Source organism: Marmota flaviventris, chromosome 3, assembly GCF_047511675.1.
Source record: "Marmota flaviventris isolate mMarFla1 chromosome 3, mMarFla1.hap1, whole genome shotgun sequence".
Classification (NCBI taxonomy): Eukaryota; Metazoa; Chordata; class Mammalia; order Rodentia; family Sciuridae; genus Marmota; species Marmota flaviventris.
The window spans coordinates 164,989,955-165,009,831 of NC_092500.1; the positions used below are offsets into that span (position 1 = coordinate 164,989,955).

General features: G+C 56.6%; 1 protein-coding gene across 2 annotated transcripts in view; it reads right to left on the reverse strand.

Annotated features, from left to right (window-relative positions):
* Positions 1-17,596, reverse strand: part of Gfra2 (GDNF family receptor alpha 2) — an 85,252-nt gene extending 67,656 nt beyond the window's left edge. Inside the window, exons 1-3 of one of the 2 annotated variants that reach the window (XM_027927158.3) lie at positions 16,843-17,596; positions 11,534-11,848; positions 5,828-5,911 (exon numbers count right to left, since the gene is read on the reverse strand). In XM_027927158.3, the coding sequence (XP_027782959.2) occupies positions 5,828-5,911; positions 11,534-11,848; positions 16,843-16,882 (439 nt within the window). In that variant the 5' untranslated portion in view covers positions 16,883-17,596. Of the gene's footprint in view, positions 1-5,827; positions 5,912-11,533; positions 12,533-16,842 lie in introns of those variants that run through there. The other variant, XM_027927157.3, reaches the window with a different exon arrangement.
* Positions 17,597-19,877: the final 2,281 nt, after the last annotated feature.

A 19,877-nucleotide genomic window follows, 5' to 3' on the forward strand; every position in this document is an offset into this window, starting at 1 on the left:
TGGGACAGAGGGTGGTGCTCACTTCTTAGAGGACCATATGCAAGTCTCCTTGGCAAGGGACAGGACTGAAGGACTAGCTCCCTCCTCTCTTGAACTCCCAAAAAAGAGATCACTGGAGCCACCACTCCCTTGACTCCATCCAAGCAACATGGCCCAACTCAGGTTTGCTGGCCAGTCAAGGTAGACCTTGCCCCATCTTCCAGCTCAATCTACAAAAGGCCACCAAGCTCAAGCCTCGCACTAGCCTCTGTCCACACCCAGTCACAACAAGGTCATCCCTGCTTGAGATTCCTCCAGACTTTGGAGTCCTACTGTCCTCTAAAAATCACCCAGTCATCTCCACCAAGAACTAACCTGAAGTTGAAGCAAGCGTACGTCACCAAGAAGCTTGCAGCCATTTCCCAAATGCTACGTTCCAGGCCAGCCCTGCCTGCCACCATCTGCCACTGACTTAGGAGAAATTATTCCATGATAATGTTTAAGTAGCTAACATACCTTTCCTGCAAAATGCCCAGCACTGGGTCAAGCAATTACCCACATTATCTCATTTAGTCCTCACCTAAACCCTCAAAGACAGGTGTTTCTGCCACCCCTGTGCCGGGCAAGAGGAAAGTGGGGCACAGAGGTGAATCACTTGCCTAAGGTATGCACCAAGCAATTGGGTATTAAACCTCACCTACATCTGTCCCATCTCTCTGGGCCTCAGTTTACCATCAGGTGAAGGGTTGGGCCTACCTGATCCCTCAGTTCCCTTCCAACTACAGAAAGAAAACAAGAAGGTACTCCATCAATGTGCTCCACGCCTGAGCCTTGAGCAAGGTTGGGATCATAATGCATAATGCCCACCTGGCAGGCCCTGGGTTCAGCCATGGGTTAGCTAGTCCTGAGGCCAAGGTCAGGAAGGACAGTCTGGCTGTGTCCTGACTCACGGTGACAGTGATGTTGGAAGCAACCTCATGTCCTGCCCTCAACTTAAACATGGGAAGGGAGATTTCATGGACAAGAAGTGCCGAGGCACTGGACACCCCCAGCCTGGCACCCCTCAGAGGTCCACACCCCCTGCTGGCTCCAGGTCACCTTTGTAGAACTTCTCCCAGGGTGACCTCCTCTACCTGAGGATCTCTTATTTTTTCTCTGCCTTGTTCCACCCTCTCCTGTCTCTCCAGCTATATGCAAAGGGTCAGCCACAGGGTCAGCCTGAGGACAGGAGGGTCACTCAACTTCAACATCGACCCCTCCAGTCCCTCCAGATGAACTCCCACCTCTACAGCACACATGCAGCTGAGAGCATGACCGCTGTGGAGCCCAGTTCAGATTCCAACATACAGCGGGCTCATTGCCGCATCCATTCTCAGTGAGCGCCCTCTACCAGCCCTGACCCTAGGGAGGGGCACACGCCCATCACACAACGTAGGCACCCCTGGTGAGAAAGGCCACAGCAAGGCCCAAGAGCACACACCCTACCACAGTATGGATCTTAAATGTCCTCCAGAGGCTCAAATGTTGAAGGCTTGGTCACCAGCCTGTGGCACTATTAGGAAGTCATGGAACCTTTAGGAGAAGGAGCCTCGTGGAAGGAAGTGAGGCCACTGGAGGTGCCCTTGAAGGGGACATCAGGACCCCAGCCCTTTCCTCTTTTTTTTCTACCCAGCCACCATGGGGTGGGCACGTCTGATCTACCACACAACTCCACTGTGACACTCTGCCACCACAAGCCCAAAAGCAAAGGGGCCAGGAGATCATGGACTAAAACCTCTGGGAGCCAAATGAACTTTTCCTCCACACAAGTTGTTTATCTCAGGTATTTTGTCACAGCAACAGAAAGCTGACTAACATACCCCTAAGTGGCCAAGCCAGGGTTCACACCCAGGACTGTCTAGCTCCTGTTCCCATGTGCCAGGTGCCACATTTAACACTCTAGATCATGTTCTCAAGAACCTCACTTCTTGTCCATGAAATCTCCCTTCCCATGTTTAAGTTGAGGGCAGGACATGAGGTTGCTTCCAACATCACTGTCACTGTGAGTCAGGACACAGCCAGACTGTCCTTCCTGACCTTGGCCTCAGGACTAGCTAACCCATGGCTGAACCCAGGGCCTGCCAGGTGGGCATTACACAAAGAGGAGGGGCAAGCCCTGGGTGTCTGGCAGCAAAGGGCATTGCAGGAATCCTGGCAGTTCCTTGCCAAAAGAATCCCAGTAGGACTTTCCAAGAAGCCCAAAGAGAAAGAGGGTGAGAGATGAAGAAGGACATACTCCAGGAGGCCCCCAAACATGGCCCCAAATTGAAGATAGGAGAAGATAAACAGATATAGGCAATTGGGCCCCAAAGAGACAACAGCCTCCATCCCTGGTACCCAGCTGCGGGTAACAGAGCCCAGAGGAGACCACAGACTCCACCTTGCCTCCCCCAACCTCTCCACACAGAGACAGTAGGGGGCAGTACTCAGTCGACTACAGGCAGGAGGAGCTTCCTGATGGGTCCCCTGCAATCCCACAGGACCACAGCTTCATACACCCAAAGCAGCAGTACAAGGTCTTAGGTCACCCAGGCAAGACCCGCCGTCTGTGTGTTCCCCACAGGTGGGTGATAAACATGTCCAGGTACTGATCTCTCGACCCAGAGGGAGCCAGACAGGGGCCGTGAGGGCCAGAGCTCTGAGCTGGTCTGCACACCCAACCACTCTGCCATTGTCTTTATGCCCTCAAGGGACAAAGTGTGGCAAGCACTGCTCTAAGCTCAGGTCTCCATCACCGGAAAGGAAACGTGAGGTCTAGAGCCAGGAAGTGACGTGCCCAAGGCTGCCAGGTGAGGGGGGGCAGAGACTGAGCTGCAACCCAGCCTCCTGGCTCCTGATCCCCCTTCTCTGTGCTCCCCACAATGGGCTGCTTAGTTTCCTGGTGGCAGGGCCTCCCCTCCCAGTTGTGCCCAAGTCTCCCCACACAGAGCCACCCACAGACCCAACTCTAGGGCTGCTATGGGTCCCAAAGAATCAACAGGGGCGGAGAGCAGGGATCATCACAGTACCCAAAACCCGGGCCTCGTGGTGGGGAGTGGTCCCAGAGCACAGAGGCCCAGAGCTTGTGGGGCCGTTATCTCGGGGCAACAAGTGCCAGGAAGCTGAGTCCGTGAGTGCACATCCCTCGTCTGTCCTGGCAGCCCCCTTATCCAAGAGCGTCACCCTCACTCCGGGAAGACTCTCTTTGCCAGGAAGACACTGCAGTGTTGAGTTGGGAAGCCGCGGGGGCCGGGCTGAGGTTGAGGACCTCGAGCTCCTGTACTCCGGGGGCCAAAGTTGTTTACTTATAGGAGTGAACCCAATGGCACCCGCCCACACCTGAGCAACAGGTAAGGGGAACCTGGGAGCCTTTGGGGTAACCAGGGTCCCCCCCACCACAGCATATATATGCCAACAATCCCCAAAGGACCAACCCAAGGTGGATTCCTATTCAAAGCTAATCAGGAGACTCAGAATGTCAGTCAGAAGGACCTCCATCAGTCCGTCACGGAGGATGGGCAAGACTTAGCCCAGAGCTATCACAGTACCCACAGGCAGACCAAGATGGCAGCTTGTGCTGGGACCCCGCTGGGAGGCTATGATGGTGGGAGTCGAGGGCAGGGCGCTCCATGTAACTGACCAGCTTTGAGGTCTCCATTCCGTTCCCTACCACGTCCCAGCACTGCCAAGGCCCACTCTCTGGCTACTCTAGTTTGAATTTCAAATGTCACCAAAGGCCCATATGTAGAAGGCTGGGTCCCAAGCTTGACACTAGTGGGAGGCAGTGGAAACTTTTAGGAGGGACCTCTTTAGGTCTTTAGGGCCCTGGGGGTATGCCCTGGGAGGAGACTGTGGGAATCCAGGCACTTCCTCGATTTTACCTCTGTCACAAAGTGAGTAGCTTTGTTCTGCCACATACTCCTGCCATGATATGCCACCACAGGCTCAACACAACAGGGCTAACCAACCATGGAATGAAAACTCTCAGGCAAAGCAAACCTTTTCTCTTTATAAGCTGATTATCTCAGGTATTCGATACAGTAATGGAGAGCTGACTAACATAGAGGCCAGTGCCTCACTTCTCACAAGGGTCCAGGGTTTCTCCCACCAAGGACATGCATACCTTCCTCATCTCTATCATTCTCAATGACCAGGCATTCTCAATGGGAGAGGCTGTCACCTCAAGGGAGCAAGGTTTGTTCTTGGGTAGACAAAAAAAAAAGTAGATATTATAGTGGTTTGTGGTCACCCAAAACTCAATCTTCTGTAACAAAATTTTGCTTCTTGGTACTTAATTTCTCTAGCTAGGGAGAATCAGCTTTTCTCCTTAGGGAAGTCATATGTGGGGAGGGGGTTGAGAAACATTATCCTAGAAAGTTCTTCATTTGAAGGGTTTAGGATCCCAGTGGACAGTCCCCTGCTCACAAGTGTGGAGCAGTAACTGGTCCCCACCCCAGGACATTTGCAATGTCTGGAGATGTTTTTGGTTGCCACAACTTGAGCATATTACTGTATTGAGTAGAGACCAGGGAAGATGCTAGACATCCAGCACACAGGACAGAAGTCAGGCCAAAGTGTTGACTGTGCTACTGTTGAGAACCCTGGTTTAGAGAGAGAAGAACCTCAGAAGACTTCAAAGACAGCTACAGAAGCTCCTGTGAGACCTGAGGCCTGTAGCTCCCAGAGACCCTCAGAAACCCCTGAGAACAAGCCCTGCGCTGGCCATCCAAGCACAAATGGCTCTTGGAAGAGGCACCTCCCCTCAAAGCAGCTCCAAAACGGAAGTCCCCCTCAGTGCCTGAGCAGGGCAGGCTGCCCTGGGCCCAGGTCTCTAACATGACAGGTGTTCACGAGGCCAAGAAGGAACCATGAAGCTCATCGGCTCCGGGCCTGGCCTGGGATGCAAAGCTAGAGCCAACATGGGCTCTCACTCCCCAGGGCAGCATGGGGTGGGGGACAGCCCAGGGCCACAGATGCCTCAGGGAGAGAAAACCCAGAACAGACCAGAGAACAGTAACCTCAATAATATGGGTGAGTCTCCCTTATCTGAAATGCGTAGCGCCAGGAGAGCTTTGGCTTTCAGATCCTTGTTTGGATTCTGGAATATCTGCATCTATGTAATGAGATGTCTTGGGAATGGGACCCAAACACAAAATTCACTTACATTTCATAGGTATCTATACACACAGCCTGAGAGTAACTGTATGCACTGTTTGTAGTGTGCTTGAACTTTGAGACCCAGCCCAAGAGGACAGTGTGGAATTTTCCACTGTGGTATCATGTCAGTCCTCAAAAAATTTTGGATTTGGGAGCATTTCAGATTTGGGATTTGGGATTTGGGGATTAAGGATGCTTAACTTGTACCAACCTAACAGCTCCTAAATGCTCACACAAGCCCTGCAGCACTTTCCAATCCTCACTCACTCAGACGTCAACACAGTCCAACCAGGTAGGTGCTGTCACTCTCCTCACTTCACACCTGAGGAGACTGAGGCACAGAGAGGTAGAGCAACTTGACCAAGGAGAAGAGCTCCAAAGCAGAAAATTGGAATGAAGGAACCAAGGCACAACGGGTGACAAAACAGGAGAGTGACATCAGGATTCAGATTCAAGACCTGCCCATGGCAGCCACCAGGCTAGGCAAGATCCTCAAATGCTGCCCTCCAGACCACCAGCGAGGGAGGTGAGCCACATAGCCTTCTTTACAGACCAGGAATCCAGGTTCAGGGACAGTCAGGGACATGCTGATGAGGAACACAGCCAGGGGAGTCCAGGACTCCTACATCCAGGCCCAGAGCTCCAGGGCCACCTCCCAGCAAGGGCCACTTACCTGAGAAGATTGAAGCAAGCCTGAAGATGTCCGAGAGGCGGGAGGTCACTGGCTCGTAGGGTGAGGCTTCGTAGAACTCCTCACCTGGAAGAGAGAACAGCATCAGACCCAGGCGCTCCTGTCCACAGCACTTCCGGTGCCTAAACCCTGTCCAAGGACATTCCACCACGAGGGCTAGTGGAACTGGGGAGACAGGCAGCCCTCCCTGAGTGAAAAGGGCCGTGCAGGCCAGTTAGAAATGAAGCCTTCAACGTGTCAGTGGGCACATTATTTCTCTCCAAGGGTGGACCCTCCCCCAGAGCAGGCAGCACTGCCCGGCACTTCTCTCCTGTGATCTCCCCTCACAGCCAGCCCTCTCTGAAGGACTTCCAAATGCACTGGAAAGAAGGACAAAGGAAGTCAGACAATGATCCACAGAAGGCCAAGCATAAATCATAAAATCTGAAGCCAATGGTTCAGTACCACTTCCTCATTTCACAAGAGAGGGTTCTGGGGTGGCCCAGAGAGGCAAAACCAACTGCCTGAGGTCACACGGCTTCTTATGGCAGAGCTACAGCTAGAATCCAGTCTCTTGGCCCTCACTGTGGATCTGTCCACGTCACTCAGGAGGACAGAATTTCCTCTTTGCTTCCCCTGAGGTCATCAGAAGCATCTGGCTGGAGGGGCTGAAGGTTGTTGGTGGGAGGCCTGAGTCCCTGCTCCTGTCAGCTTGATTCCCCCTCCCCGCCACCAGCTGCCACCCCCTTAGACCTTTCCTCAGGCTTCAGGGTGCAGAGAGCTCAGGAGTGGAAGACATGCCAGGAGATAAATGGCACCGGGCTGCCCCGGAGACCCCACCACCTCACGGGAATCCTGCAGCCTCTGCCAGTGCCTCACAGGAAGCAAATACCCTCGGGAGGCCTGGGCAGGGAGGAGAAATCGATGCACACTCATTCAGACTGTGCGTGCGGTGAGGGGCAGCAGGTAGGGGCAGCCCACAGCTCACACACTGCCCCCCCACCTGGCCCAGTGCCACAGGCAGGCACCCCCTGCCCATGGAGAGCCCAGGTGGGGCAGCATCCAGGGGCCACCTACAGGGAGGCCTACCCACCCAGAAGAGGGGCCTGGGAATGGTCCTATAGGAGGAGGCCACTCTGAGGCCAGGACGGGAGGTGCAGCTAGCCCCGTGTAGAGAGCCACTGCTGAGTCCCCAGGCTCCCAGGAGAGGGCACAGGGCCAGCACAAGGAGGAAGCACCCCCCACCTCTGGTGAAGCAGCCTCTGCCTGCAGCTCACCCCAGAGGAGCACCCCGCATGCTGGACAACACTAGCACGCGCAGTGGGTTTCCTCTGGAATCACCGCCTGACCCTATCCAATCAGCTTGCTCTCCATGGACCCTGTCCAGTCCCCGCCCACTGGGCTTTCAGCCTATCAGCAGCCTGCATGATCTCCATGTCCTCCCCACCCAGGGAACTCCCGGTGGAGGGGCCGGCAGCCATGGTTGTGCACGGAGGCCAACCAGAGAAGAGCTCAGGAGTCCCTTTTATAATTAAAGTCACTGTGCCTCCCACGTGCCACTCCCCAGAATGTGCTTTCCACACCTTCACTCACTCCCTCCTCTTCACTACTCTGTGAGCTAGCCACTATTGCCCCCTCTATTGCACTGACAAGGAACAAGGGACACAGGCATCCAGCAACTTGCCCAAGGTTGCTAATGCCATGCAGCTGGTAAGCAGCAGATCCAGGCTTCAAACCCAGGTAGGTGGCTCCAGAAGCCAAGGGCATCACCACCATGCACACAGCCTCCAAATGACAGCGTTACTGAGACCAGGGGCTCTTAACTAGCACTGATGGTGCACTCTCTATATCTGGGGACGGGTCAACCAGCAGCCTTGACTAAAGGGCATCCCTGAGAGAAACGGCCTCCCCCAGGTCCAGTTTGGAGGGCCATCTTCTTCAAGTCCATTCATTTAAGTTGCCTGTTCCTACAGCAGAATGCACCAGTGGGAAATCCCAGGCCTGGGCCACCGATGTCAGATCCTGGGAACAGACACACGGAAGAGCCCTCTGCTCTTCACGATCAAAGGATCCGACACCTTGGATCTCAGTATTGCCTTTGGAAAAGGCAAGAACCTGGTTTCAAACTCCCACGCCACCAACAGGGACAGCCCCACTGTGTAAATACTGGAGGTGGTAATGACAGAGAGGAAAGAGGCAGCAGGCCATGCCATCTCCCCCAGGGCAGTGGGAAAAGACCTGGAGAAGGGCCAGGGACCCTGGGTCCAAACCTGGGTTCCACGACCACCTCACTGTGGCTGCCAATCAAGGGGTGGCCCAAGCCATGTCCAGGTCCTCTGCAGTTCAGACTCCGGGAGCTCTGAGGCCATCCCTTCAGAGGCCACATGCCTGCCACAACCTGCTCCCCTTCCTCCACTGCCACCGCCAGCTGTCCCCACAGGCTGAGGGCCTTGGCCAGGTACCGCGAGCTCAGCCCAGATAGAGGAAAAAGGCAGAGCAAAGGCCTGTGGGCTCCACCCATCCACACGGCCCAGAAGCCTGGAATCCACTGGAATCAGAAGGAAATACAACCTACACACACACCTCCCCTCTCTCTGGAGAGTCTTGCCCTCCCCTCAGCCCAGGCCCAAGCAAGCAGGCGACTAAGTGTTCCTAAGGAGCAGGGAGGAGGTTCTTCCCCAGGGAGACCTCTCTACCCCAGCTGGGACCAGTTGACTCTCAGGTAGATTCTGTCACTCAGAGGGACATGTGAATGACTTATTCAAAAGCCTCTTGGCTTCCCCTGTCAACCCCGCCCAGAATGATATCTAGCCCGAGACCCAAAAGGAGGTGGCACCCCCTGGGGAGAGGAGGCAGGCTTCTGAGGAAGGGGGCAAGTTGGAGGTGCTTTTCTGGATGGGTCCCAAGGAAAATCTGTCAGGGTGGACACAGGACAGGAGCCACAGCTCCTGCAGGGCCACCATCCTCTGAGGCACACACTAGGTACTTGACAGACGGTCATTGAGTAAATGAACAAAATCACTACCTCAAGGTCCAGAACCAGAGACGGCCACCTGCAGTGAGACATTCCCAGGTCTAAAGGGTCCTGAAGACCCCACAGCAGCACAAAGCACAGTGCGCCAGCATCGCGCCCACCACTCTCACGACACGAGGAATGCCTCACTCTCCAGACTCCAAAAGCACCGGCCTCCCAAAGCCTGTGAAGGCGTTGAAGTCCAAGAGAGCCACTGAGACAAGCAGGGCCATTTGTGCTAAAAGCACCAGGAGGTCCCCACGCTCTTCCGGCAGCAGTGCTTCCGTCCCCTCCTCTGTCCACTCTGCGACCCCAGCACATCCACCCAACCAGCTGCCCACTGTCCTCTAGTTTGAAAGTGAAGGTTGCCAGCAAGAAAACAAGAAGCAAAGCCACTCTACTGTTCCAGAACCAGGAGTCTTCCTTCCAGAGTCGGGCTCTGGGTAAACAGTTCCTTGTCTCGTGCACACAGGGGACGTGCCATAGGTCAGCAGTCCCTCTTTGCTTCCTCTAGTTCCAGGGATCGAGGTTGCTAGGGAGAAGTGGCCGCTGATGCATGAGGAATTATTCTGTGGTTAATGACAGTGATATTATTCATAGCTGTATGCACTTCCTATTCCAGCGTTCAGAGTACACCTGAGCCCTCTTAGAGGCCACTCAGGGATCCCTTTTTCTCCAGCCACCACACCTGCACCTGGAATCCTCCTTCTCTTCCTGCACCCAGAGGGAGCTTCTTCCAGAGCTAAGGCTAATTTCTGGCCCTGGGCCGACCCTCTGCACCCTCTGGGGAGACCCTCCTGTCTCCACAACTGCAGTCCTACCCAAAATTTAAATTCCACCCTCTCACCTATCTTTAAAATGTATGTACTTGTATATGTACACATACACGGGTACATAGGTATAAATACACCAAAAATCTGAAAAATGTTGTCCACCCCTGTTCCCATCCATGAGCTAACCAGGCTCCTGCCTACAGCATCCACCTAAGAAGCCTACCCCAAGGGTGGCAGAGACAATGCACCCACCTGACCTAAAGTGTGTGCCACTGTTGACAGTCCTTCCTTCTGACAATGAGCCCCTGCATGCCTTCCCACTGGTCCTCTGACTTCTCCCCTGAGCCTTCTCAATTGCCCTTGAAGAGTTCCCTTCTTTGAAAGTCAATGGGCCAATGGCCTCAGGACTCTGCCACTGCCCTCCTCCCACCATGGTTGCCCCTACTCCCTGGGTTCCAATGAGTGCGGGAGGCTGATATCCACTCCTAAGTCTCTCTCCAGCCCCACTGCCTCTGCACTCCAGATCTGCCTGTGTGTGGGAATGGCCAACGAGAGAGACACGTGCCCCAAATAAACTCACCACCCCCACCGCCTTCCTCTGACTCAAGTCCTTTGCTTCTGAGGAGCCCATCACCCACCCATTTGGCCAAGACCGGAAACCAGGTGCCCCCTTGAGTTCTCTCTTCCCTCCCCCTCTCAAGGGCAATCGGTGGCGGTGGCGGAGACCTGTTGATCCTACCTTCTGAAAAGCTCTGCCTCCCTCCTCCCCTTTCTTGCTGCTGTGGCGCTCCCTCACATTATTCCTGGCCTGTGTCTCCTATGGCTCCTGAACAGTCCTTACCAAACCTTTGGTGACTCTCCTCACCAAAACCACAGAAGCACAGACCTGGTCATCCAGCGGTCTTCCTCCAAACCTTGTGGGGTCCCCTGCTGCCCCAGATCTATCAGATCTCGTGCTCCGTGCCCCCCTCTACCTTGTCCCATCACGTCAGTTCTGCATGGGGTGCAGACTCTCATCGGGGTCCTGCCCGTGCTGCTCCCTCCACCCACCCACCCCACTCCTCCTACACCTTCCCTTTGTAACCCTGACGCACTCTTCATTCTCCGCTTGGAGGCTGCCTCTCCCAGGAGGCCCTTTAGATTTTGTAATAGAGATGCCCTCCAAGGTGCTACCTCTGCACCCTGTGACTTCCCAACACAGAAGCCCCCCACCCCTGACCATGAGCTCGGTGAAGGCGGAGGCCACACCAGCTTTCTCCATGACTCCCACACCCAGCAGGCAGTAACTCTCCAGTGTTCTCCAGTGTTCCATATACTGCTGAATTAACAAATTAAATTCCAGTCAAACCCAACCCCTAAAACACATGCAACTTCCTCACATTCAAGTATGGAGCAAATAAGGGGTGTCACTGAAGGGGGGCTCTCAGGTTCTGCCTCCAGCAGTCTTGCCAAGGGACGTAGGGCCTGCTGCCCACACCTGCCTGGAGACCTGGAGAAGGTGTGTAAGTGGCCATGAGGTCCAGAAGCCCCATGAAGGCCAACCTCCTGGGAACAAGGCTCTGGGCCTAGCAGCAGGGGAGGTGACAGGGAAGTGGCAGGCCAGGCAACATGTGACTCACCGTGCCCCTCTCCTGGTTGTCACTTCTTCAGCTTGGCACCTCTCACCTCAACTTCTCACTGAAAAGGGGCCACTGCACACTGTCCTTGCTTGAGTCCCCCATCCTGCCCTTCCTCTGTCCCTCCAGCTCCCGTTCTCTTCCACCTCCTCCTCCGCTGGCACCCTTGCCCGCCTACGTGGGGTGCCTACTTCCTCCGAGGTCTCCGCTCTACTGGTGGGCAGACATAGGGTGGGCCCACTGGTCCTTCACCAAGCCCCCGAGTCCCTGGCCCACCACACGCCCTCCCTGGGGCCCAGGGCCTCACCTTCGGTCAGCCCCAGGTGGATGCTCCAGTAGATCTGCAGGCACTGCAGCTCCTTCTTCATGCCGCGCTTGCAGCGGCAGTCATAGAGCGGGCTCTCCTGCAAGACCTCCAGGGCCGCCTGGCACTCCCGGTTGGCCAGCATGGTGTTGCGGTCCCGGCCAGCCAGGCACTGCCGCAGCGTGCGGTAGCGGGAGCTGCAGTTGGATTCCGCCGCACACAGCTCATTGGCCCGGACACAGTCCACTGGGGGGCGCCAGCCGTGGAGCTCGGGGCCCTGCAGGGAGGAAGGGCTGGCCAAAGAGCGGAGGGTCTCGTCTGGTTGGTGGGGAGGGAAGACAAGCATGAATGAAGGCCACCACAATCTCTGACTCGACATGCAGGCCTGGACTTGGGCCCTCCTGGGGACCGCTGGCCCATCTACACCAAAGCACACCAAGGCCAACTCAGTGGAACAGCCCTCCTCGGACCCAAGGGTTTCAGGCCATCATTCTCCCTGGCTCCAGGGTGGGCACTGTGTTCTTCCTCAGCACAGGCCTTGGGCCTGGGAGCCAGGCTCAGGACCAAAGGCAGTCCAAGACGCCACAGATCCAGAAAGACTGTCACCACGTGGGCTTGTTGGGGTGCAGAGGAATTTCACCTGAACTTCACCCAGGACCCCTACAAACTTCTAGCCACAGGCCCATCCAAGCACTGTGCTAAGCCTGGAAAGTACCAGAAAGTCATGACTCTCAGAACCTCTCGGGGCCTTATCCACACTCTGTGGTTCAGCACCCCCATCTTACTCTAGGGAAACTGAGGCCCCAGAAGGGAGACGCCAACTCCAGATCACACACTGAGGTAGGAACGGCCCCTCTGACACTAGTCTCCTTACTCTGAGTTGCTAGACTCTGTGAGAAGCGAGAATAGACCAGCCTAACTAACCCTGTGGTGGAGGCTGTCCAAGGAAGAGCACCCCCTTTGGACCCAGCGCCCCAAAGCTTCCAGTCCAACTTCCAACCAGACAGAGGTCTGAAAACCTCCCTGCCACTATCAATATCCACCCCACCCCTCCGAAAGAACAGGCTAGGTGAGCCAAGGAGCAACCCATCCCTCCGCTCCCCTGCCCCACACCTGCCTCTCCCACCTCCATCTCTGCTTCTCTCGCTCTCTGCCTCCTCGCAGCCTCATCACCTTCTCTCTTGGAGTACCGGGCTTTCTCACCTCCTTCTCTCTCTCTCTCTTGCCTTTCTTTCCTCTCCTCCCCTCATTCCCCTGAAGCCCTCTCCACTTCTTTTTTTTTTTGTCTTCCTTTCAAAAACCAAATAATAAATCAATTGAAAAAAGGATGAAACTTCCCTCCTTCAGGCCCTGACTGGCAGATTGAGCCTTGCTTCTACGAAACTGAACCACCACCCATCAGTCCACCCTCTGTCCCTATCCCCAGTGCTCTCATATGGGAGGAAACTGGGGAAGAAGATTTAGAGGTAACAGGCAGGGAGAGGCTGGCCTGTCCCTTTCAAAGCCAACCTTCCAAAATGGTTCCCTCCATTTGTGGACATCTTCCCACCTCCCTGTCCTTGCTGCCCCTAACTCCAGACTCTGCCCCAGAAAAGCCCTATACCATGGTCAGAGCCACCACTGCTTTTTTCCAAGGCCCAAAGAATAATTTTGGAGGCTTCTCCACTCCTTTCCACCCCAAAATATAATAAAATCCTGGGTCATTGCCCCCCCCACCTCAGAATCCCCCATCCCTGCCCAAAGCAGCCACTCTCCCAGCCTTCCCCCTAGGAGGCCCTGATCAGGGGGGAGCTATTGCAGGGGGACAGCGACACCTAGAGGCAGATCTCTGCACAGCAAGCCTGTCACTCCCCAGAGCCAAGAGAGAAAAGGAATCACTCCCAGAGGACCAGGATCAGGAGGCCTACCCCATAAGGAGACAGCGGAGGAGAGGAACAGGGGCAGGCAGGGCTGCAGAAGGCCTTAGGGACCCGAGCAAAAGATGCTTCCTTCTCACACTGACCACACCTCAGCCCCAGAAACGGAAGAGCTGTGGCCACACTGAGACAAGAACCTAACAGAAGAAGCCAGTGCAGAGTGGGAGGTACAGCAGCGGGATCAGCCCAGGCACCAGCTGGAGACGTGTCCTCCACACCAGCTGAGGTGGCATCTTTCCTTCTCCACTTCAGCAGATTCCTACATCCTTGAGCGGGACCCGGGTGCCTCTGGGCCACTAGGAGCAGCTGAGCCAACCCCACCACCACCACCTGCACCTGCTGCCCCCTCCTGGCCTGCGATCTCCACTGACTTTTCCCCAGTGTTCCAGTGGGTGGTTCATCTTTCACCTGACTACACCGCCCCAGGGGTACTAAGAATGGGGCGTCCTGGTATCCTCAGCCTTCAGTCAGCTCAGAATCCGCAGCAAGCTTAAAAATCAGTATATTAGTCTCAGGAACTGGGACACTAAGAACACGCACCCCACCTGTCCTGCATGTGGGGCCACAAGCCACAATGAATGGTCTCTACACAATCCTAGGGAGGTTCCCATTCCAAAAGCAAGGGCTTTCCCCACTCTACCAACTGGCCCCTGGGATGGGGCAGGGGCACATTCTGCAAAGGACTGATCCTTTCACCAACTGTCCCTTATTCTTCACGACCCCCAGAACCAACCAAGCCCAGCCAGAGAAGGGAACTGGGGCCACCCAGAACCTTCCGCCAGGAATCTTAGGAGAAGAAAGGGCAGAGGTATCCTGGGGATGTCTCTAAACCCTAGATGGGGGAAAGTGGGATCCATCAAGAGACATGTGGAGCAGCTTCCAGAAACATGGGGGGATCAAGAGACCACACATCTGACCTCCTAAATTCAATGTCCCCCAAAAGAGCCAGATATGTGCTGAATGCCACTCAGGAGTGAGCCTCTGGCCACCCCTCCCCAACCACTCTCCTTATCACAGTGTCTCCCTCTACACCAGCACAGGAGGTCAGCATGGCTGGGCAAAAAAGGCCTCTCTCTCCAACACAGGCCTCTGCCCCAGACCTCACACAGATCCTTGGGAAGGATCCCAGGGCCCTTGCTCCAGGAGCACCCTTCACCACATCCTCAGCCTAAACTGCCTACTAAGTCAAGTTTCTGAAAACCCTCGGCCCTGAGCACAGTTTCCAACCAATCCCCAACTACAGTCTTCTTGCCAGGAAAAGGACCCTAGGGCTAAAGTGTCCTTACCACCACCCCAGCCCATCCTTTTGGGAGCCCCTCAATATCCTGAGGCTACTCAGCTAAGCCCTCAGCCCAGCTTTGGAAGAGGACTCCTCAAGGGATAGAAAACTGAAGGGCTGTGACCCAGGGAGATGGTGACCACCTTGTCCCCTCCTGGTCTTGAACCCTCCCACTCAGTGCCTAGGTTGCAGACACCTGCTGGGCACCTCTGCCGATAAACCACACACACCTTCACACACACACACCCACTGTGAGCAGGATCCCTAATGCCACTTCTGGGAAGGAGACGAGAGCTGACTCTTCCACTTCCTCAGCTGGGGACACACATAGGGGTTTGGGCCCGGAGAGCGTTGCTCTCCTCCACCACCAGCCCTCAGAAGGTGCCCACACCTGGGAGCTCTGTGGCCTGGGGGTGCACAGCTCAGCAGCAGACAATCTGGCTTTTTTGACCAAAATACAATTTTCTTTTCTTCTTCGCCCCTGATCATTCCAAGCCCCAGAAAGCTGGGTTTTCAAACCAGCAATGGGAGAAAAGGTCAGGTTTTATAACAGTCCCTTCAGAATGAGAGTCCACTTCCAAAGGATTGCCAGGAAGAGCTGCAGGATGGCAATGGGCCCGAGCACCTTCCCCACTTCTTTGCTCTGCCCCTCCCACCCCAGAGAGAAGTCACCACAGGCTTAGGGAGGCAGACAGTGAGGGCCACACCCCAGGGCAGTGCCAGGCCCCCTGGGGAACTCCTACCTTGACCCAGCCAACATTACTCCCATTGACTCCAAAGCCCAATCCCAATTTATAAGGCACTTCTTGGGCCTCACACATCTCTCTGTAACCAGCATCTACCTTCCGATCTGGGCCTTCCCAGAGCCCTCGTGCTGGAGGGAAAGGGCACACCCATGACCCCACTAAGGCAGCCTGGCTCACACTCCCACACAGCAGGCAGCGTGGCTGGAACGACACACTGAGGCTGAAATGTGCCCCTATGTCCACACTCACTCTCTCTCTTCTCCTCTCTCTCTCTCTCTCTCTCTCTCTCTCTCACACACACACACACACACACACACACACACACACAGCTCTCTATGGAGCACACATCCCCGACCGCAGCCCTGCCTAGGACTCCTGATGAGCACTTGGCCTTGCAAACACCTTCTTTTCCTCCACTGCACCCAGAAATGGCCTTCTTTAGACCAGTTACCCCAGCAGCTGAGATTTCACATGGCATAAAAGGGGCAGAGATGTGGGAAAGAAACTGCTGGGATTGGGGTGGGGATCACAGGCAGTCTGTCCTCCTGTCCTGGAGGGATGGGGCTTACAAAATAAACAGTGGTCTTTGTTCAGATGCCTTTTCTTCCCTCCCCCACACCCCACCCCTTACCTTCTTCATCTGAAGAAGCAAACTTTGGCCTCCTCCCTCCCTCCCTCTCTCCCCAGCCACTGGGCCCTGAGCCCCAGAGGTGCAGCAGGGGAGGCCTTAGGGCTCTCACTATCCTCTGCTCCCGCCCACCCTTCTGACTGGGGTCTGGGCAAAGGAAAAGGAGAAACTTGCAAAGTGTTTCAGAGCTGAGGAGGTAGGGTGCATTTGAAGAGCTTGATTGGCAGGTGGGGAGTGACTGCCAGGGCTCCCCATAGATGTCCAACTGGGAGCTCCAGCAGAAACCCTGACCCTCCACTTCGGGAGCAGATCTGGAAAGGTGAAACTGGCATTTCTGTCTCTTTCTCTCAGCCACCAGCCTCTCCTCTCCCTGCTCTCTTGCAGATCAAGAGTTGGAATTATTTTTTTTTTTCTTAAGTTGCTGCAATTTGAACCCATTATTGTGAGGGGAATGAGTGTCATCACGGCATGCAAGTGAGTGTGTGGATGGGGATGGTTTGGATGTTCTAAGTCTCCTTCCCAATCCCCCGGTGCAGTCGGCGGTGGCTAGGGTCCCTCCGCCCGCGTCCACGCCGCCCAGCCTGCCGGTTCGCAGGTGCCCGGGCCGGGCTCGCCCCGCGGCGCGCTCTCTCCGCCAGTCTCCCGCGGCGCCCCGCTCGCCCGCCCCCCTCCCCGGCTTCTCTCCGGCGCCCGAACGCGCGGCCCCGCGCTGCCCCCCAGGCTCGCCGCCCGCAGGTACTCACCTAAAAAGAAGAAGAGGCAGAAGGCGTTTGCCAAGATCATGTTAAATAAATCCCACAGTTTTTGTTTTTTTTTTTTGGTCTTTCTCCCTTGGGTGGAAAAAAAAAACAAAAATGAAATAAAATAACAATAATACTAGCCAAGCAGTAATAATCAGCCCCAAATCCAATGCGGAGATCCCAGCTAGTCCGCCCGATGAGGATCCAGAGTCTTGCGATTCTCGCCTCTGGCTGGAGGGGGTGGGGTGGGAGGCGGGCGGTGGGCTGCCTCTTGACGCCCCCTTTGCCCACCGAAATCAAACACACACGTAGCAATGAGTCTGGCCGCTTTATAAGCCAACAGCCCGGTCCTGAGGTCAGCCCTCCCCTCCGCTCGTCCGGGAAGGCGCGAGTCCCCGCGGGTCCAATTCCCCTGCGCTTCCCAAGAGGGGACTGGAGAGGTGGGGGCGAGGCGATTCGCGAGTGGAGGGCTGGAAGGAAGCGGCGAGGGAGGGAGTCAGAATAAATGCAAATAGGAAAGAAATCCACCGACGGGTGTGAGTGCCCAGGAACGATCCAGTCGGAGCTTCGAGGACAGAAGAGCCGAGTCGCTTCTTTCGCACCAAGACGAAGAAAAGATTCAAAAAAATCTTCTCCCGCTACCCCTTTCTCGGCTCACTTTTTTTCTAATGGAATTCCAGTGGCCGTGAGTCTCTGCGTGCGTGTGTCTTTCCTTTCCCTCCCTCTCCTCTCCTCTCCCTCGCTCTCGCTCTTTGCTCTCGCTCTCTCCAGCTCTCCCTCGCTCTCCTCTCTCCCTCCCTTCTCCCTCTCTCCCTGCTCCTCCCTCCGCCCGCCCCCTCCCCCTTCGCGGCTCCCTCGCCGCGGCTCTCGCGCCCGCGCCCCTCTCCTCCGCCCGGGGCTCGGCGCTTGGGCTCCCAGGCGGCTGGCGGCGCTGGGCGCGGGAGCGCGGCGGAGCAGCGACACTCTGCAGCGGCGGCGGCGGCGACACGGCGGTGGCGTTGGCGCCGAGGAACGCTGGCCGAGGGGAGAGCTCCGCCGCGGTCTCCCTTTGCTCAGCCGCCCGCCCTTCCCCGGACTGACCTGCTGCCTCGGCCGGAAACTGGCCGGCTCCCTGGGCGACAGCTCCTGCTCAAACCCACCGAAGCTCCAAGCCCTCCTCCTCTACCCGCAGAGCCCCCTCCCGCCGCGGGCGGGCTCGCCTTCCAACCCCCACTGCCACTGCCCCTGTCCCCGGACCCTCGGCCGCCGGGTCGCGGAGGCCTGTGGAGGCTGAGCGAAGTGGGAGGGCGCGGGTCCGGGGCGCCGAGCCATCCCGGAGGCCTGGGGGCAGGGCGCCAGAAAAACCCCGGCCAAGCGGTCTGGGTCGGGAAGGGGGCTCCTCCCTCCGCGGGCTGATGTGTCCCTCTATGCGGGCAGCCAAAGCGGAGCGTCTACCAGGTGGTGCAAAGGAACAGAAGGACGCCCTCCGGCGCCAGCGCCCCAAGCCGGGGAGCCCCGGTGCAGCGTGCCTGCCCAGCCTAGCCCCGCGCGCCCATACACGTGTGCTTTCCACGCGGAGCTCGAGAACTTTCCCCGCACACCGCGGCGCGCTTGTACCCCGCACGCCCCAGCTTCGCAGCCCTTCGAGACGTTCCTTTCCCCGTTGGTCCCCCTCCCCCGGAACCGGGAAAAGGCTGCGGTGCCTGGGCGCCCTGGCCGCCTCCACCGAGGCCTGAGAACCTGCCCAAACGGCGCCGAAAGAATCGGGCGGGGATTCGCATCCCACCGCAGCGGGAGCGCCCGGAGACTAACCCCAGCAGGGGCTCCGCTCCAGGTTCCGCGGCCACCGCCCCCCGCACTCGGCGGCCCGCCGGACTCCCGGGAGCTGGTCCCGAAACGGCTGGCAGCTCCCGGCTCCCGAGGCTCCGGGTGGGGACCCCATCCCCCAGCCGGGAAGGGGCCAACTGATTAATCCATCTGTCGGTGGACCGGGCTCACCGGCGTGTTTTAGTCACGGAATTTACAGTAAACGCCCAGAAGCACCGAAAAGAAAGCGTCTGGCTGGGAAAGGGTTGAAGAAGTGAGGCTGCTGACACGTTCCGGCAAGACCAGACGGGGAGAGGCGGCAGGGCTGCAGACACACGGTGCACACGCCGCGGCGCGCACGGGAGCACACACCCACGCACACCGGGCACCCCAGTTTCACACTCCCTCCTGACACACCCTCAGCTGTGTTAGAGCTGCCCCGAGTCCCTGGGCTTCCGCGCGCACATTCCTTGCTAGCAGCTCCGTGCGCGCAGAAGCGAGATGCTGGGGTGGGTTATGTGTAGTGCCTCGTAAACTTTCTGCGCTGCCCAAAACCGGATCTGGACTGCATCTAAGGTGTATTTGGGAGTGCCAGTTAAGGCATATTAAAAAAAAAAAATGCTAGACTCGACTTTGCGCGAAGGGAGGGGTCACTCACGAAAGCAGCAGCCTTAGCTAGTGGGAAAGCTAGAGGGAGCAACTTCCATCTTGTGGATTTAGGCGGGAATGCGGCTTCCTCGAGCCCTCGCTCGGAGCGCAGGGTGCTGGTCTCTTCCGAATGCCCCTTTCATTTGGCCTATTGTGGGGCAGTGGCCCTCGACCCTTGCATCCTCTCCCTTCCCAGTGAGTAGTGTCTCCTAGAGACGCCTCTCTAGCCGGGTAGTGGAGGGTACAGGCAGAGGGCCTCGGGAACTGGAGCCCCTTAAAGATTCCCCGTGGATCCTCGAGCTCCTCAAGTTCTAGGAAATGACTTAGCACTGACAAGGTCTCCTAGCTTCCTTCCAAAACATCAGGGAACTTAAGGAACTGGCTTCAGACAAGTGCAGGTAAAATGACGAAAAGTGGCAGGAGTCACACAGCCAGGGAGCCTTGGACCAGAGGCTGGGAGCCGGGACCTAAAAAGTACTTCCTCCCACCCCTACTTTCGGAGGCCTTCTGGAGTTCCAGTCACTGCCTCCAACATCCATTTGTATGCCACACCGGCATTTCTTAGACACCCTCCAGACTCCAAAATTACAGTTCAGCATACCCTT